The 20001-nt window shown below is 43.2% G+C and overlaps 1 protein-coding gene across 2 annotated transcripts in view; it reads left to right on the top strand.

Moving 5' to 3' along the window:
* COL20A1 (collagen type XX alpha 1 chain) overlaps positions 1–20001 on the top strand; it is a 133070-nt gene that overhangs the window by 58719 nt on the left and 54350 nt on the right. For both annotated transcript variants that reach the window (XM_083146760.1, XM_083146761.1), the window contains 3 exons: positions 17553–17695; positions 18316–18425; positions 19840–19998. In XM_083146760.1, the coding sequence (XP_083002886.1) occupies positions 17553–17695; positions 18316–18425; positions 19840–19998 (412 nt within the window). The remainder of the gene's footprint in view (positions 1–17552; positions 17696–18315; positions 18426–19839; positions 19999–20001) is intronic.

Genomic DNA, 20001 nt, shown 5'->3' with positions numbered 1-20001 from the left:
GCCATACGGTAAAATGGGGTGCTGTACAGAACATCTGTACTCCAATATTGCCTAATTTGTGGCTTTTTTACTATGCCCATATGAAACACCAGACCCCAAAACGTCATCATCTCTACTGCATCTACAGGGGTCCACCTAGCAAATGATGACGTGGGGTTTTGAGCAATAAACTGCTGGGCATATAAATTAGTTTGGTCCACCATTAAATTTATAAAATCATCAGAGAAAAATAATTTGAAAAAGTCAATTTCTCTGAGACCTGTGGAATCAAATTGGATTCCTGGCATGGCCAAAAACTCAGGAACCTGGGGCTCAAAATTGTCTGGTGGTGGGGTCCATACGAGATCAATTATTGGGGGGGGGTCTCAGCTGCTCTACGGGGGCGTCTTTGAGGGGGTCCCTCATCACCAGAGGAGGAAGAGGAGCTTAAGACGAATCCTTCAAATTCCCCGCTTGCCTCACTGGCTGTGTCAGAATCAGAAGCAAGCATGGCATATGCCTCCTCCACTGAATACATTCTTCTGGATGACTGGGATGACATTTGGGATGACATTTGGGATGACATTTTTATTTTTGTGTTACTGGTAGTGAAATGTTTCAACACGTGTATAGTGTAGGGGGGGGGGTACAAACTTTATTTCAACCCGGGGGGTATGTAGTGTGTTGTGTGTATGTAGTGCAGAAAAAAAAAATACTTTATACAAAAAAAAAAAAATTGAAGGGGTTAAAAAAACAAAAAAAAAGGTCCTGCGCCAAAAATTGAGCACAGATGTTGGTCAGTAACGTCTGTCACTGAACAGCGCTCAAAGGCAACAGGAATTTGATAAAAAAAAAAAAAATAGATCAACCCTGTGCCGAAAAAGCTGATCAGTGATGTACGTCACTGATCAGCGCACAGTGGCCACAGGACACCCACAAAATCACAGTGTGTGTAAAAAAAAAATTAAAAAAAGACCACACAGCACCCACAAAAAAAAAAAAAGGTGATCAGTGATGCGACACTGATTTCCAGTGAGGGGCAGCAGGTGCACAACCTTTGGTGCAACTGGCAGCAACTGACAGGTATATATATAAAAAAAAAAAAACCTCTGCGCCCCCAAAAAGTTGCTGATCACCTCAGATATAGTGATCAGCACAAAAGGCGGGGGTAGCAGACACAAAATATACACTCTCTGTCACTATCTCTCTCTATCTCTCACTATCTATCACTATCTATCACTATCTATCACTATCTATCACACTGCAGCAGCAGCACTGACAGTTATATGTATAAAAAAAAACCTGCACCCCCAAAAAGGGGGAGAGCAGACTCAAAATATACACTCTCTATCACTCTCTGTCACTATCTCTCTCTATCTCTCTATCTCTCACTATCTATCACTATCTATCACTATGACACTGCAGCAGCAGCACTGACAGTTATATATATATATAGAAAAAAAACCTGCACCCCCAAAAAGGGGGGGTAGCAGACACAAATCTCTCTATCTCTCACTATCTATCACTATCTATCACTATCTCTCACTATCTATCACTATGACACTGCAGCAGCAGCGACAGTTATTTATATATAAAAAACCCCTGCACCCCCAAAAAGGGGGGGTAGCAGACACAAAATATAGCTCTCTCTGTCACTATCTCTCTATCTCTCTCTATCTCTCTCTCTCTATCTCTCTATCTCTCTATCACACTGCAGCAGCAGCAGGAAGTCTCAGGAAGTCAGATCCAGGAAGCGTCCAGCACGCTACAAGCAGTGATCAAGTGATCAGGTAAGGTATTTGCAAGGATCAGGTAAGTATGAGCAAGGATCAGGTCAGTATCACGGCAGATAGGCACGGTGACCGCTCTGCACGCTACTCCAGACCGGAATGGCGTCTGCAGCGCAGTCACCGGTAGTTTAAATGTCGCGCCTTGGCTGTGATTGGTCCGTGGGTCCCACGGACCAATCACAGCCTTGGGGGCAGGTGGGGTGAGGGTGGGGTGAGGTGTCATCGTCACCGATGACCCCCTCATGCCCCCTGACGCCCGGCGGTGATTGACACCTGTGTTACCAAGCGTCTGATTCGCTGGTAACACAGGAAAACGCTGTGAATGGCTGTTCACACTGAACAGCCAATCACAGCGATCGCCGACGGGGGGGCGGCATCGCAGCCCCCCCTGGGCATGCAGGGACATGTCTGCTGTCAGGGACAGCAGACATCGTCCCTCTGTCACTGCGTCTCGAGACGCAGTGACAGTTTAAAGTCATGACGTATATATACGTCATGTGTCGGGAAGTACTTCCCGGCCATGACGTATATATACGTCAAATGTCGTGAAGGGGTTAACAGCTGATAAGAAGACTGCTTGGAACGATTTTCGTCTGGTAGCACAAAACATTTTGGGAAATAAGAAGACAGCAAACTATGTTGAACTGGTTGAAAATATGATTTCCTCATATCAGACACTTGCGATATGTCTTTGAAGATGCATTTTCTTCATTCTCACTTAGATTCTTTCCCAGCTAACTGCGGCGCCGTTAGTGATGAAGGCGGTGAACGTTTCCACCCGGATATTTCTGAGATGGAGAAGAGATACCAGGGGAAATGGAATGTTTTAATGCTAGCAGATTATTGTTGGACACTTGTTACAGATTCCCTGGAAATAGTGTACAAGAGACTTGTATAACGAAAGCAGCATTAAAGCAAGGATTTGTATTATTGTTGATGTTGTGTATGTATATTAAGCTACTTGTTTTGGAAAACAACAAATGTGAATAACTATAACACGGCAACCAATCTTTAAATTTCATTGTCATTTTCATTTTCAGCACCCTAAATTCTATTAAAAACATATGTCATTTTTAGGATGCCCCCCAAAAATGTTAAAATGTGTTGTCCAGAGTTATTTTTACATTTTAAAGTCCTTTGGTTAATAATAGGTTTCCATTTTAATCAATCACCATACTTAAGAAATAACAGTTTTAGAAAGAATGTAGCGGCACTTCCAAGTTCCCTATTTCTCCCTTGCAGAAAATACGGAGTGTGCCTGCTGAGTTTCCAATATAAGCACTTATCTGCCAGGGACAGCTTATTGCCCTATAGCTGCTACTGCCTGGATCCACTCTGCGCTTGTGCGGAAGTGATAAGAGTGGGGGTCTCCGTCCTCTTGTTCGGCAGTGACAAGCAGTGTGAGTCGCTGTCCTCTTATGCAAGTGGTTTTTGTTTTTGCCACAGTTTCTTGCAGGCACAGTCCATACATACTTTAGGTGAGTTAAAAACAGTGGGAACCTTATTCTTGGAGACCAGCGCCACTTATCACTGCCACACAAATGCAGAGTGGAATCATGGATCCAGGCAGAAGCGGCTATAGGACAAAAAGCCGTGAGAGTGCTTATTTCAGAAGCCCAACAAGAACACTGCTATGGGCAACCAGTCAGATACTATTTATTATGTTCTAGAACAGGCATTCCCAACCGGGATGCGGTCATTTGGTCTACAGCATGATGCTCGACAGTCATTAGGTCTACACCATTATGTCGACATGGGAAAGGTCGACATGGGTCTAGGTCAACATGGGAAAAGGTCGACATGGGTCTAGGTGGAAATGTCATTAGTTCAACAGGTCATTAGTTTGACAGTGTCTAGATCGAAAGTCAAAAGGTAAACATTTTCACTGTTTTTTGAGCCAACATGTGCTGACAGGCGGTATTTCATGCCCTACCATCCACTAGGGTGTGGTGTGGGAACAAAATAGTGTGCCGAGCATAGCATGACGAGCAAAAGCGGTGCTACATTTCAGTGTCCATGTCAACTGTGTCGACATTTAGCAAAAAAAAAAAAACAAAAAAAAAACTCACGTCGACATTTTGACTGTCGACCTAACCCATGTCGACCTAATGACCCTGCCGACCTAATCCAAGTCAACCTAGACTCATTTCGACCTTCATGCATGTCGACCTAGACTCATGTTGACCTAATGACTGTTGACTAACTTGCTGATGACCTAATGATCCACAACCGCCTTGAGGACCATGGTTGGGACTGCCTGTTGTAAAAAGTGCTAATTAATTAAGAAGCAGATTCTGATTGGTTGCCCTTAGCAACATCTCATGTGAAATAGAACTCCCATTTTAGTAAATTTCCTCCTCTGTATCTTCCACAGTGGAGAAATACTGTAGGTAGTCGGAGTGTGCCGGTATATACTTTATGATAACATGTTATTTCCCAAGTACTGTCATTAATTAACCCCTTCCCGACATTTGACGTATATATACGTCATGGCCGGGATGTACTTCCCGACACATGACGTATATATACGTCATGACTTTAAACTGTCACCGCGTCTATAGACGCGGTGACAGTTTAAACATGTCTGCTGTCCCTGACAGCAGACATGTCCCAGCATGCCCAGGGGGGGCGGCGATGCCTCCCCCCCGTCGGCGATCGCTGCGATTGGCTGTTCAATGTGAACAGCCAATCGCAGCGTTTTCCTGTGTTACCGGCGAATCAGACGCTCGGTAACACAGGGATCAATCACCGCCGGGTGTGAGGGGGTCACCGGTGGTCACCGGTGATGACCACACCTCACCCCACCTGCCCCCAAGGCTGTGATTGGTCCGTCGGACCGACGGACCAATCACAGCCATGGCGCGTGATTTAAACTAACGGTGACTGCGCTGCAGACGCCATTCCGGTCTGGAATTGCGTGCAGAGCGGTCACCGTGCCAATCTGTTGTGATATACTGACCTGATCCTTGCCTGATACTTACCTGATCACCGCTGGTAGCGTGCTGCCAGCAGCTGGATGCTTCCTGGATCTTGTGACTTCCTGTGTGCTGCTGCTGCAGTGTCATAGAGTGAGAGATAGTGAGAGATAGTGAGAGATAGTGAGAGATAGTGACAGAGAGTGATAGAGAGTGCTATATTTTGTGTCTGCTGCCCCCCCTTTTGTGCTGATCAGTATATCTGTGCTGATCAGCAACTTTTTGGGGGTGCAGGGTTTTTTTTTTTATATATATACCTGTCAGTTGCACCAAAGGTTGTGCTGCCTGTGCAACTGACTGCTGCCCCCCCTGCTGCCCCCCCTTTTGTGCTGATCAGTATAAATTAACTGATCAGCAACTTTTTGGGGGTGCAGGGTTGTTTTTTTTTATATATATACCTGTCAGTTGCTGTCAGTTGCACTGTCAGTTGCACCAAAGGTTGTGCACCTGCTGCCCCTCACTGGTAATCAGTGTCGCATCACTGATCACCTTTTTTTTTTTTTTTGAGGGTGCTGTGGGGTCTTTTTTTAATTTTTTTTTACACACACTGTGATTTTGTGGGTGTCCTGTGGCCACTGTGCGCTGATCAGTGACGTACATCACTGATCAGCATTTTCGGCACAGGGTTGATCTTTTTTTTTTTTTTTTGATCAAATTCCTGTTGCCTTTGAACGCTGTTCAGTGACGGACGTTACTGACCAACATCTGTGCTCAATTTTTGGCGCAGGACCTTTTTTTTTTTTTTTTTTTAACCCCTTCAAGGTTGTACCGAAAGCTGCCTTGAAGTTGCTGAGTGACGTACATCACAGATCAGCATTTTTGCCACAGGGTTGATCTAATTTTGTTTTTTTTTATTGGGGTCAAATTCCTGTATAAAGTATTTTTTTTTTCTGCATTCATACACACTACACACTACATACCCCCCGTGTTGAAATAAAGTTTGTACCCCCCCTACACTATACACGTGTTGAAACATTACACTTACAGAAACACAAAAATAAAAATGGCATCCCAAATGTCATCCCAAATGTCATCCCAGTCATCCAAAAGAATGTATTCAGCGGAGGAGGCATATGCCATGCTTGCCTCTGACTCTGACACAGCCAGTGATGCAAGCGGGGAATTTGAAGGATTCGTCTTAACCTCATCTTCCTCCTCTAGTGATGAGGGACCCCCTCAAAGACGCCCCCGTAGAGCAGCTGAGACCCCCCCCCCAATAATTGATCCCATATGGACCCCACCACCAGACAATTTTGAGCCCCAGGTTCCTGAGTTTTTGGCCATCCCAGGAATCCAATTTGATTCAACAGGTCTCAGAGAAATTGACTTTTTCAAATTATTTTTCTCTGATGATTTTATAAATTTAATGGTGGACCAAAGTAATTTATATGCCCAGCAGTTTATTGCTCAAAACCCCACGTCATCATTTGCTAGGTGGACCCCTGTAGATGCAGTAGAGATGATGACGTTTTGGGGTCTGGTGTTACATATGGGCATAGTAAAAAAGCCAGAAATTAGGCAATATTGGAGTACAGATGTTCTGTACAGCACCCCACTTTACCGTATGGCCATGACTCGGACTCGTTTTGAGACAATCCTTAAATTTTTACATTACACCGATAATGCACAGTGCCCACCCAGAGATGATCCCACCTTTGACCGGCTATTCAAAGTCAGGCCGGTCATTGATCATTTCAGTGCCAAATTTGCAGAGATGTACATCCCTGAAAAATTTATTTGTATCGACGAGTCCCTTATACATTTTAAAGGAAGGGTTAAATTCCGCCAGTACCTTCCCAGTAAGAGGGCAAGGTATGGCATAAAAATGTATAAACTGTGTGAAAGCACCTCAGGGTACACCCACAGGTTTAGGGTATATGAAGGGAAGGATTCAAGAATTGAACCGCCAGAATGCCCCCCCTCCCTCGTAGGTGTTAGTGGAAAAATTGTCTGGGATTTAGTGCACCCCTTCCTGGATAAAGGTTATCACCTCTATGTGGATAACTTTTACACTAGCATCCCCCTGTTTAAGGCCCTTGGTTCAAGAGGTACAGCAGCTTGCGGTACTGTGCGCAAGAACCAAAGAGGCCTTCCAAAAACGCACATTGCCCAAGTACTGAGAAGGGGTGAAAGCAGGGCACAATCCACCGAAAATATGTTGTTGGTCAAATATAAGGACAAGAGGGATGTCCTTATACTGACAACAATTCATGGAGACAGTACCACCTCCGTCCCTGTACGAGGTACCAGTACCCACACCTCAAAACCTAATTGTATCCTAGATTACAATAAGTACATGGGCGGAGTGGATCTTTCAGATCAGGTACTGAAGCCGTACAGTGCCCTGCGGAAAACAAAAATCTGGTACAAGAAGCTGGCCGTGTATATCATCCAGATGGCACTGTATAACGCTTACGTGCTATTCCGTTCTACCAGCCAGAGGGGGACATTTATGCACTTTCAAGAGGAAGTCATAAAGGGCCTAATATTTGGGAACCAGCAGGCAGAGGGCCCCAGTACTTCTAGTATTGGCCCCCTTATCGTACCAGGGCAGCATTTTCCTAACGAAATCCCCTCCACTGCAAAAAAGGGCAGGACACAAAAAAGGTGCAAAGTTTGCTATAAAAAGGGAATAAAAAAGGATACTATTTTCCACTGTGAAACTTGCCCCGACAAACCCGGCCTATGTATAAAGGAGTGTTTTAAAATATTCCACACATCTATGGATTATTAGGTTCATCATTTCACCGTGCTTCGGGGGTCTTGCTAATGCCACATAGCACCCACCATTCATTCCACCAGAATCTGAGCTGCAAAATCCAAAAATCACTCCTTCCCTTCTGAGTCCTGCCATGCACCCAACTGGTATTTTTTGGTCACATATGAGGCATTGCCATACTCGGGAGAAATTGGGGCACAGATTTTGCGGTGCTTTTTCTCCTTCATACCTTATGAAAATGAAAAATTTTGAGCCAGAACTGCATTTTTTGTGTAAAAAAATGTAATTTTTCATTTGCACAGCCCAGTTGTATCAAAATTGGTGAAACCCCTGGGGGTTTGAAATGTACACTATACCCCTAGATAAATTCCCTGAGGGGTGTAGTTTGCAAAATGGGGTCACTTGTGGGGGGGTTCCACTGTATTGGTGCTTTGGGGGTCTTGCTAATGCGACATAGCAGCCACCATTCATTCCACAGAATCTGTGTTTCAAAATCAAAATATCACTCCTTCCCTTTTGAGTCCTGCCATGCACCCAACTGGTATTTTTTGGTCACATATGAGGCATTGCCATACTCGGGAGAAATTGGGGCACAGATTTTGGGGTGCTTTTTCTCCTTCATTCCTTATGAAAATGAAAAATTTTGAGCCAGAACTGCATTTTTGTGTAAAAAATGTAATTTTTCATTTGCACAGCCCAGTTGTATCAAAATTGGTGAAACCCCTGGGGGTTTGAAATGTACACTATACCCCTAGATGAATTCCCTGAGGGGTGTAGTTTGCAAAATGGGGTCACTTGTGGGGGGGGTTCCACTGTATTGGTGCTTTGGGGGTCTTGCTAATGCGACATAGCACCCACCATTCATTCCACAGAATCTGTGTTTCAAAATCCAAATATCACTCCTTCCCTTCTGAGTCCTGCCATGCACCCAACTGGTATTTTTTGGTCACATATGAGGCATTGCCATACTCGGGAGAAATTGCGGCACAGATTTTGGGGTGCTTTTTCTCCTTCATACCTTATGAAAATGAAAAATTTTGAGCCAGAACTGCATTTTTGTGTAAAAAAATGTAATTTTTCATTTGCACAGCCCAGTTGTATCAAAATTGGTGAAACCCCTGGGGGTTTGAAATGTACACTATACCCCTAGATGAATTCCCTTAAGGGTGTAGTTTGCAAAATGGGGTCACTTGTGGGGGAGGTTCCTAACTTTTAGCATCTTATGGTGCTTAGAAACCTACATGGTGCCTAAAAATTAATCTCATAAGAAGGAGGCTCCAAAATCAAGTAGGTGCTCCTTCTATTATGAAGCCTGTGGTTTGGTCAACGTGCACACTAGGGCCACATATAGGATATTTATGAAAACAAAAGAATTGGGGGAATCAATTTTTAGTCACATTTCTCAAGTAAAATCTACTGTGTTCCTTAGAAAAATCGGTACTTATGTAGTATCTGGGCTGCCGATTTCTAAATCGGGTCGAATCGGGAGATCGCATCGCATCGCATGCGACCATGCGATTCGATGCGATGCGATGCGATGCGATGACCCGATTTTTCCATAGGAATCAATGTTAAAATGGACTGAGTCCATTTTAACATGGAATTCAATGGGAAAAATGGGTCCTTTTCATACCCCTACTATCCAAGTGGGCATGGAGTTGGATATAAACCTGTGGCGAGCGTAGCGAGCCACCGAGCCCGAAGCGTGGCGAGCGAAGCGAGCCCCGCGAGGGGACGAATACCGTCCCCTCGCGGGGCTCGCTTCGCTCGCCACGCTTCGGGCTCGGTGGCTCGCTACGCTCGCCACAGGTTTATATCCAACTCCATGCCCACTTGGATAGTAGGGGTATGAAAAGGACCCATTTTTCCATAGGAATCATTTTAACATTGATTCCTATGGAAAAATCGGGTCATCGCATCCGATATCGGATGCGATATCGGATGCGATGCGATGCGATATCGCATCGCATCGCATCTGATTGTATGCCTTAACTTAAGGCATACAATCAAAAAATCGGCAGCCCAGATACTACATAAGTACCGAAAAATCTATTAAAATTGGAAATCTGCAAAAAAAATGAAATTTTGAAATTTCACCTACACTTTGTTTTAATTCCTGTGAAACACCTAAAGGGTTAACAAACTTCCAAAATGCTGTTTTGAATACTGTGAGGAGTGCAGTTTTTGAAATGGCATCATTTATGGGGGTGTCTCACATACAAGTCCCTCAAAGTCACATCAGAACTGAACTGGTCCCTAAAAAAATCAGTGTTTGAAATTTTCTTGAAAATTTGAGAATTTGCTATTCATATTTTAAGCCTCCTAGTGTCCAAAAAAATAAAAAAAGGAGGTTGAAATAATGATGGCAACATAAAGTAGACATATGTTCTTTGTTAGTTATTAACTATTTTGAGTGGTAAGATTATTTGTCTCACAAGCAGAAAATTGAACATTTTGCAAATCGCAAAATTTTCCATTTTTTTACGACATTTTGGTATTTTTCACAAATAAACACAGACTGTATCGACCAAAATTTACCACTAACTTAAAGTACAATGTGTCACGAGAAAACAATCTCAAAATCACTGGGATAAGTAAAAGCAATAAAAAGTTATCCCCACTTAAAGTGATACATGTCAGATTTGAAAAAAAGGGCTCTGTCAGGAAGGCAAAAACAGGCTGCGGCGGTAAGGGGTTAAAGGGACACTTATTATTAATTAAAGGACTGTGAAATGTACAAATGATCAAATAACTAATTAAGATCTACCTCTCGTATACAGCAGATCTAGAATTACAACATTTATTGTTTTAGATTGATACATGTGATTTTATATACATTTTTCCATTGTGTAATTAAATGGTTTATGATAATAAAATATTTTTAATACATATATTTGTGGATATTTTGTACCAAGCCTGCTTAATATTACTAGTGCAGAATTCACAAGGTTAATCTAGTAAAGTAGCTTTACTGATTGCAGTTGCTTTTTTTATGCGAATAATATGCACATTTTGGGCAAAATCTCTCGTTGTGGTCGAGTTGCTTGTGCCCTGGCACGAGTGAGAGGCGCTGTTTGGCATGACTGATGCCGCAGTGTATGAGGACACATCTGTAGTTTAGGGCTGAGTGATCTTAAATAATATAAATATTAAAAATGTCAGAGTAATAATAATGGAAATATTGCCTACAATCCCCAGTGTGAAACAAATGACGGATGGGTGAATAGATTAAATAGAATGTCACAGGCAGTGCTAAATATAGATGGAGTATCAACGTAAGGAAGCCAATATCGGGATCGGCAGGCTCCCAGAATTGTGGCTCAGAAATGGCATGATCTGAATCCTGGGATTCACAGCCTCCAAAACTGGGATTCACAGCCTCCAATACTGGGATTCACAAGATTAGGTTTCGCATGCACATTTGTCAGGGCCGAAACTAGGTGTTTCGGCGCCCGGGTCGGCAGTCACTTGGTCCCCCCCCCCCCAAACCCCCCCCCCCATCAAATTACTTCCTTGGGGACAGGCAGCGGGGGTCCGGGGACTGGAGAAGGTTAACTCCGGCTCCTAGCGCTGCCGGGCGGTGGGCGGGAAGCAGATTTTGAAAAGACTTGCCGGACGCTGATTGGCTGAATTCAACCAATCAGCGTCCGACAAGTCTTTTCAAAATCATCAGCGCTTCCCGCCGCCAGGCAAATAGCGAGCGGCTGTGTATGTGAAAGCCGCCAGGCAGATAGCGAGCGGTTGTGTATGTGAAAGCTGCCGCTACACCAGTCCCTGGACCCCCGCTGCCAACATAGCAGCCTTCACTGTTTTTTTACCTGAATGTCAACACAGTCGACATGGACACAGTTTCAAGTGCACCGCATCCCCTCGCATCACTCGTTGCACTCGCAATGCGTTGGGCACTTGTTGAACTAATGACCTTTCGACCTAGAACCATGTCAACCTTTTCCTATGTCGACCTAGACCCATGTCAACATTTTCCCATGTCGACCTAATGGTGTCGACCTAATGACTGTCGACCATCATGCTGTAGACCAAATGACCGCATCCCGTTTGGCCCAAGTGACATTGGTATCTATGGTGCTTAGTTAGGTAACCATAGACACAAAGACAAGGTCAGTTTTTTTGGCCAAGTTTGCATCAGTCATATTAAACTCAATAAATATGGGAGACCTCCCTGCTCTCCATACACGGCACACTGGACAGCGTACGAGTGAAGCCTTCCCCAGCAGCACACAGGGGGTTATTCTGATTCACTCGGAAAGGCACAATCACTCTCTAATGGACAAAACCATGTGCACTGCAGGTGGGGCTGATGTAACATGTGCAGAGAGAGTTAGATCTGGGTGTTTTATTGTTTCTGTGCAGGGTAAATACTGGCTGCTTTATTTTTACACTGCAATATAGATATCAGTTTGAAGTACACCCCCTACCCAAATCTAACTCTCTCTGCACATGTTACATCATCAGCCCCACCTGCAGTGCATATGGTTTTGTCCATTAGCGAGTGATTGTGCCTTTCTGAGTGAATCAGAATAACCCCCACAGGGATAGCCACTTCCGACTCCCAGGCAGCGCACAGAGACTGCCGTTTTTTTTCACTGCAGTAATAAGGTAACGGTGTTGACCCTGTCTTTCTGCTCTAACTATAGGGCAACTTTTCCGGTATTCACCCCCTTTCTGGGCTGCTTATTCCCCAACTATGACCGTTGGTAAGTGGGGGAATGTAGCGCTTTTGACTGTGGAGGTCTATGCCGCTATCCCTATTATTTGCTCTATCTAGGATACTCTCATCCGGGCCTCTAATTGTGAGTTCCCTGCATTGGCGTTTGTTTACCAGGGTCTCACACTACACTAGCCAGGACAGCAGATATCCCCTTACTCCCAATAGGCGTTAATCATTTGCAAACACTCACTCACTTGCCTAAAGGGAAACGGTGCCCGGCAAGCAGTTGCCACAGTATTATTCGTGAGGAGTCAATCCTTTATTCCACACTAACCTCTTCAGGGTCACCACTGGTAATACATTATAGGTAGTTGTTATTACACACTTAAATTATACTGACTGTTAAAGAGAGAACTTATTGCTATGTATCAGAATAATAACCCATGATTACTTCCTTGTGCTGCTCTGACCTATTGAGAGGGGGTCCCCTGTGAGATAAAAATCACTCTCCTCTAATGCTGTGTACACACGGGGGGCGATTTTGTCTAATATCGCGGGCAATATGGTCGCTGAGCGACCATATTGCCCCCGATGGGAGTGTCCCCCTGCGATATATCGCCAGGTGCGCGCTCCCATTTTCTCCCCCATAGTGATCGCTGGTCGCACAGACATGCTCCTGTGACCAGCTGATTACCACTGCCACGCTCCCCCGGCAGTTTATTTTTAACCGATCGGGACACTGAGCGATATATCGCTCAGCGATATATCCCCTGTGTGTACGGGGCTTAACACTAAGTTGATTTAACTTGTTTGATTAATTACTTCCAATTTGGAGTGCATGAGGAGAGTTAATTGATTTTTCAAATGTGTTCTGATTTAATGTAGGGTAATTCTATATATATATTATATTATATATATATATATATATATATATATATATATATATATATATATATATATATATATATACACAAACCCGCAGATGTAATCTATATATTGTACATAACTATTCAGATATTCATTGCAGTCAAAATTCTAGCAAACTGGCTAGTCAATGTAATACAGTATGTATCTCCAAGTTTGTGACCATTTGGCAACATTTGTAGCCAAGTGAAACTGCAACAGTATCAGCAACTGTTTATGTCCATACACACTGGCTAGAGCCTGAGGCACTTTTTGACATGGCATCGCAATGATGAGAGAAACTTTCACTGTTTAATCCAACTTCCTGGGTAACGCGGCAATTTTCTGATTCAGCACATATTCATTTGGATATCGTTGCCCTCCAATTTCTGCTTACTTAGCAGACAAATGCAATCATTTTCTGTTTACTATCTCTGGCACTATAACAGCCAAGTGGATAGTGTGTCACTGCATTATTATTAATTGAGTGTCTGACTACTCCCCTCTGATTTTTTTGATGAGATTTAAAAGTAGGCTCAACCCCTTACAGTTGCATATATTCATCATAAAAATGTACAATGTCCTCTTATATTTTCGCTTGCTCACAGCCTAATATAATTTTTGGGACTATTGAGTAGAATTACTCTGCAATTATTGATTACAATAATTGTTTAATTACTTTATTATAATTATTCTTCAATTACTGGGAGAATTTCATTTTCGTTTCTTCCTTTTCTGTATTTATTGTATTCATGTATGTCTGTGTCTTGTTTGTTGGTTGGTAATTTTTAAAATATTGGATAACAATTAAAAGTTACGTTTTAGATACTTTAATAAGCATGCCCCACAAGAAGAGAGAGTACTTTCTTTCTTTTTTCCCCACAAAGACAAGGCCAGCAGCATTTCAAATGTAGTGCCCCCCCGCCAGCCAATCAGGGAAGTGGCTGAAGCAGAAGCTCCTGATTGGCTGCTAGACCACCAGCTCCAATTGGCTGGCTGCCGGCACTACGTTTGAGATGCCGTTGGTCCTGTATGTATCTCTATGGCTGCCCTCCTACTAGTGCTATGTAAGTAAATCCTTCCTGTCTGTTTCCCTGCACCACTGTTCTCTACTCCTACCCTCCGTCACTGTTCCCTACACCTACCGATTGCTCCCTAATCCCATTCATGCTCACTGCTCTTTACATTGACCCTCCCAGAAGGGCCATGAAGCAACTTTTTTTTTTAATACATTTTTAACAAAATTGATGGAGTTTTCTAAGGGTATGTTATTAAAATATGTCTATTTTAGTGATAACCACTGGTCTCACTTGTGCAATTTAACACAAAAAAGTAGATTTTCACCTTGGAACAAGGAGGCATCTAATTAAAGTCAATCTAAATAATATTAAGATAATGCTCTCTGTATTTGAATAAGGGTATAATATGATACAGTAGTAGTAGCCAGGAATTTTGGCGCGCCCTCCCCCCCCAAGAAAAGTTACACCACCCCCCAAGAAAAGTTACCCCCCCCCCCAGCCTTACCCCCGTTGCTGCTTGCCGCTGCTGCCTTTGTAAATGGGACATGCAGATCTCTGCCATCCTGGCACTTCTCCTGTCCTGCTGCTATTAAAATCTCCCTCCCAAAATATCCGCCCCCTTACAGCAGACTCCTCAGGAGGCTCCTCTAGATCCAAAAAAAGTCTGCTATAAGGGGGCAGACATTTTGCGAGGGAGATTTTAATAGCAGCAGGACAGGAGCCGAGCCAGGAGAAGCGCCTGGACCGCAGACAAATAGATCTGCGTGTGCCAGCTACAGAGGTGGCGGCAACAAGCAGGCAGCAGTGGAACATTAGCCCCCGCAGACCCTCGGCACCCACACTTTACTCAGCGCCTCCCTGCCGCTGCGGGGTCTGCAGGGCTATTGTTACCCCACTGCTTCTGTGGTCCTGTGCAGTCTCTCCACATGCTCAACACTAGTGTGCCTTGAGCTGTTCTCAAATGTAATCCCAGAGCTAGAGATGTCCACACCAGTTTATAGCAACCACCAGTTCAACTGTTATTTACTGGTCTCTTTATGCTCCAGTCTAGTCTCCTGTACACATATGGCCACCCTTTTCTAACGTCAGTGGGTTCAGATCTGGCTGCTGGCCAGATCTGGACTCACTGATGTCAAGACCAACTGACGTCTTCTTGTCATCTGCTAATCATCATTGGTTGGCAGCAGCTGTTGCTGCTCTCTCTCTCACACTTTGATGGTGTCAGTGTCAGCCCCGGTGCCTCAGTTCAAGGGCTCGTACAGTAGCTTAGGAATGTGCCCGGAGACTGCATCAGACATGAATCGGATTTTGAGAAGATGAGTCACAGAGAGCTAGGTGAGGGGCTACTCAGGTGTCCTGCTGTTATTCTGTCCCCACTTGCTTCCTGGGAGAACATAGTGGCAGCTAGGCAGTGAATCATATGGTGTTCACATGAGGGCATGTTCTCAATGCATAGTGAAGTCGGCGGTTTGGCATTGGCTTGCCAAGAGCGCTGAAGTACCAGTTCTGCCCCGTTCCTATAAATCAGTTTTTTTTAACTGTTCCAAAAAGGGGTTCCAGTTGATCCCACAGAGCAAAATGACCTGCACTATTTATCCAAGTTTCTCTATGACTCCCCTCCTTCGTACTCTCTGCCACACTCTGTACTTCTGCACAACTAATTCCTCTCCGCTTTTACTTGCTATATTTCCCCCACCATGTCCTATTCCCTCTATTTCTCTCATCTTCCTAGAACCTCTTTCTTACATCATTTCCATTTCGCTTTGCTTCACTTTTCATCTGCCAAGAAATAGGAGCATCTCATTTTCTTGGCCTGGCTGAGACCCTTTTTCTGTTGGATAGGAAGTTAATTGGAAGCGTGGGCTGTGTGCTTTCCAGGGAGGGTAGAGGGGCTGCATCTTTTCATGTTGCATACGCATTCTCAGCACTTAATCCTTCCTCTTTATCCTACAAAGACCCGATAATATTAATCTCTTTCATAGAGGCAAATCTGCTAAATGCTTTAGCCTTTGAACAAGACAATCTCGTATATCTGTTCCCTTTGCTGCCCTTTGAACTGTGCACCTTGACACGTTGACCCACATATTGAGATGTTTTGGTGCCTCTAAAGCAATTTATGGTACAAAATGTAATTATTTAAATCCTTTGGAAAAAGAAATGTGTTATGTTTTACTTGTACAGTAAGTTGTTTTAGGTTTAGTCCCAGCATTTAATGTTAATCTTAGCTATTGTAAATCTGTGAATGCATAAAACTGAACTGGTCTTTATCTCTAAACACTGTATAAAGATTTGTATGCTTCCCCAGCCCACCTGCTGTGTAAAATACACAATTTTGCTTCTCTTCTTCTGGCTACAGAAAACATTTATGTGCGTTATGTCTGTTCCATCATTGCTGAATATATTGCTGCCATTTGGCTCTGTATAGCTATAGCACCACACATATGCAGGATGAGAGAAATTGATCAATGTCTTTGCTGCTAAGAATTTAATGTATTTTTTGAATCTATACTATGCTTATTTCTGTCAACAAACAAAAACATTCAAATACTAGTTACCAGCCTGTCGGAATGACGGAACAACATAACAGTTATGTCTGCGCAGGCAACATTTTGCGCCTGAACGGAGCAACACCTGATCTGCTCTGTCAGGTGCCATCTAGTGGCTGCTAGTGCACAAAACACTTGAATTAACCCATAGAGGTGAGGAGCAGCCTAAGGGGGATATTCAGTCTCCCGCCGCTATTCCCGATGGGGGAAATAGCAGCGGGGCCCTATTCACTGCTGTTTCCCCGACAGCATTGAACATGGATCTTGGCAGAACGTGCCCGACTACTCATGGCCATGCCCCCTTCTCAACGATCAGCAGGCGGGACATTGAATCCCGACTACCAAATCTGTGTCAAACCAGCCGAGAACGGGACAGGGTCACGGCTGTCGGGTCAGCCCGACAGTCGTGACCCTGCATTGAATAATATTATTATTATTATAATTTTATTTCTAAGGCGCCACAAGTATTTCACAGCGCCGTACAAAGGAACAGTACAGGGAGACAGAACTTGGCATTACACTGAATAAATGTCCCCTAATGTATTTTATTATATAGAATACAATTTACAAAGATAAAAAGAAATAAAATTACCATAAGCCGCAAAAAAATTAGGAGGTGGTGGATATTTTAGGTTTTTCCAGTGCTGTTAATTCCACATAATGCAATATATGTAAGCGTACAAAACCGGCATAGCCATGAGTAGTGATCCTTCCCATGTGACTGAGTATGTCCCCTAGTTTCTGGGCCTGACTCATAGTGGTTTTATTTGTTGGAGGGGAGGGATGAATGGACATTTACAGCGGGGGAGACGACAAATGCCCTTTATGCTTATAATAGTCTTATATTAACATTTCACATCGGTTCGGTTCATGTGGCTACTGTTCTAGTTAATAATTTGTTGGTGATGGTTTCAGTCTAATAGGATTATCTGTTGTATCTTGTGTCTTTAAGGGAACATCATCCTAATGGGATTCCTCCAGATCACAGCCTCAGTTTCCTTCTTCGTTTACCTCCAAATGCTGCTCAGGAACCCTTCGCTGTCTGGCAGCTGACAGATGAAGATTTCCAGCCAGTCATGGGGATTATACTGGACCGTAAGCCACACCCTCCCATTGACCATGCCCCTTTTTTATCGGCACCGGTGGCGCTTTCAGAAGCCCTGGTTGTATTCAGAAAGTCATAACTTTTCCAACGACCTATCACAATGTGTGAAAACAACAGAAATAGCATGGACCCTTATGATATCACCTTTTAACGGCTCGTCCGATCTTCAAACTTAGATTGTCCCTTAAGATGATAAGGTAGTGTGCAAAGTATGAAGAAGATTAGTTAAAGTGTTTGAGAGTTATCGTGGAACATCCATTCAGACACAAACTTCATTCAATTCTACTTATGGAGACAATGGGGCAGATGTATTAAGCCTGGAGAAGAGATAAACTGGAGATAAAGTGGAGATAACTTGGAATAGTTAACGCACCAGCCAATCAGCTGTGTTTGAAATATGACAGTTGGGATCTGATTGGCTGGTGCGTTATCTCCTTCCACTTTATCTCCAGTTTATCTCTTCGCCAGGCTTAATACATCTGCCCCAATATGTAATATGGCTCATGGATATTGCAAGTATCAGACAGTTTTGGATATATTCTTAGAATAGACTCCATTATGTTCTATATATATATATTTAGTAACCATATTTTCCATTTCTTTTTAACAGCAAATAAACAGTCGCTGACTTATTTCAACCCTGACTACGAAGGCAAATTACAGGAAGTGACCTTTGATCAGCAAGGAGTAAAGAAGATATTCTATGGGAGTTTCCACAAGGTTCTCTTTGAAATATTGGCTTTTTAGCCTTAATTGGGTGTTAAATTTGTGTGATAATTGGATAGGATGATGTGTAAGGGCTATTTAAGAGTACAACTGTAATGATTACATGTGTGCCCACAATCCATCCCTTGAGTCTCAATAATTTTAAAATATTAATTCAAAACTGTTCTTTTCATCAAAGTCTATCATCCCTCCTCTTAATCCTTTTTTCTTTTCTCCTCCTTCCTCATGTTTCCCACAACACCATCCTGTGCTTCTTGTCACTTTTAGTCAACTCTTACAGGCCCTTTATTGGGCACAGACTCACTGAGGGGAATGCAATTGTTTTTTTGGGTAACCTTTATTCAATGAGCAATTCAATTATTGCTCCGTTGGGCGAAAATGTCGCAAGCACCTATTTATTTCTGCTTACCCAATCCTGAGGGCCATCTAGGTTTTTTGCATATTTTTTCCCTGTCTTGTTCAAAAGTTTAGATGGTTTAGATGCTTTATGTGGCTAAGCCCAGTGTATATGAGAGCATTCAGCTTGAAGAGTGTTATGTGCCTGTTTACTTACCCTGCTGGCACCATCAATTCATGATTGCCCCATCTAAAAAGCCTCAATTACTGAGTGCAAGTCTGTGCGCAGAGGCAATTGTATTATCCCAACTGAGTGATGAACTGACTTCCTCTCCCATTGACTCCCCTCCATTTGCATGTGAGTTCCATTACAATAACCTCTGGTCTGTGCTCTACTTAGTTTGTCCGTTTTTTGCTTTATGTTATTCCAACGATGTTAACTTACAGTTAGTGTTCTATTGATGCTGCATGTCATGTGTTACCGTTACTGTGGACAGTATCATACCTCCAAATTCACAAATAACTAGTGACTCCAATAATTTCTTTGAGCCAGCATACTCATCCCCACACCTTAAGGACTGTTTCACTGGTCATTCTTCATCACCTCTGCATATATGAGACTTGGCTTTCCTGGTCCATGCATGCGTTCTGCAATGGAAAACTGGTCTTGAACTTCTGCTTTCAGTTTCATTACCAAAAAATGCACATTTCTAAAACACTGCAGTCCTCCTGGTTTAATCGTCCTCTGAATACCTTTGAAGGAAAAGTTATTTCTTTAGAGCCCAAACAATAGCTTTTGCTTTTAATAAACAGGAGTAAAGAATATCTCTGGGGAAAAAAAAACAGTGATTTTCCTGGAGATGGAGGCTTTAGAAGCTTTCATAAATAGCCCCATAGCCGATGTAGAATGGGGTAAATAAATTTGTGTTAAAGCAGGCAGCACAACTTAGATAGAGCTTCTGGAGAACAGTGAGATACATCAGTCCTAGATGACATTTACCAAATATTGGTAACAAGGAGCACAGGTTGGAGACTTTTTCTTTTTTATATAATTTTATCTCCTTGTGCTTAGGTACAAATAAGTGTCAACAGATGGAGTGTCCGGCTCTATGTGGACTGTCAGTTGGCAGCAGAAAAGACCATAAAAGCCATGGGGAAGGTGACCACTCTGGGTTTTGAGATGTTGGGCAAACTGACAAGAACCAGAGGTCCAAGAAGTGGTTCATCAGCAGTG

The sequence above is a fragment of the Crinia signifera genome, chromosome 6 (genome assembly GCF_055691185.1).
Source record: "Crinia signifera chromosome 6, ASM5569118v1, whole genome shotgun sequence".
Lineage (NCBI taxonomy): Eukaryota > Metazoa > Chordata > Amphibia > Anura > Myobatrachidae > Crinia > Crinia signifera.
Note: the sequence above shows the minus strand (reverse complement) of the source record. Positions and strands in the feature narration are given on the sequence as shown.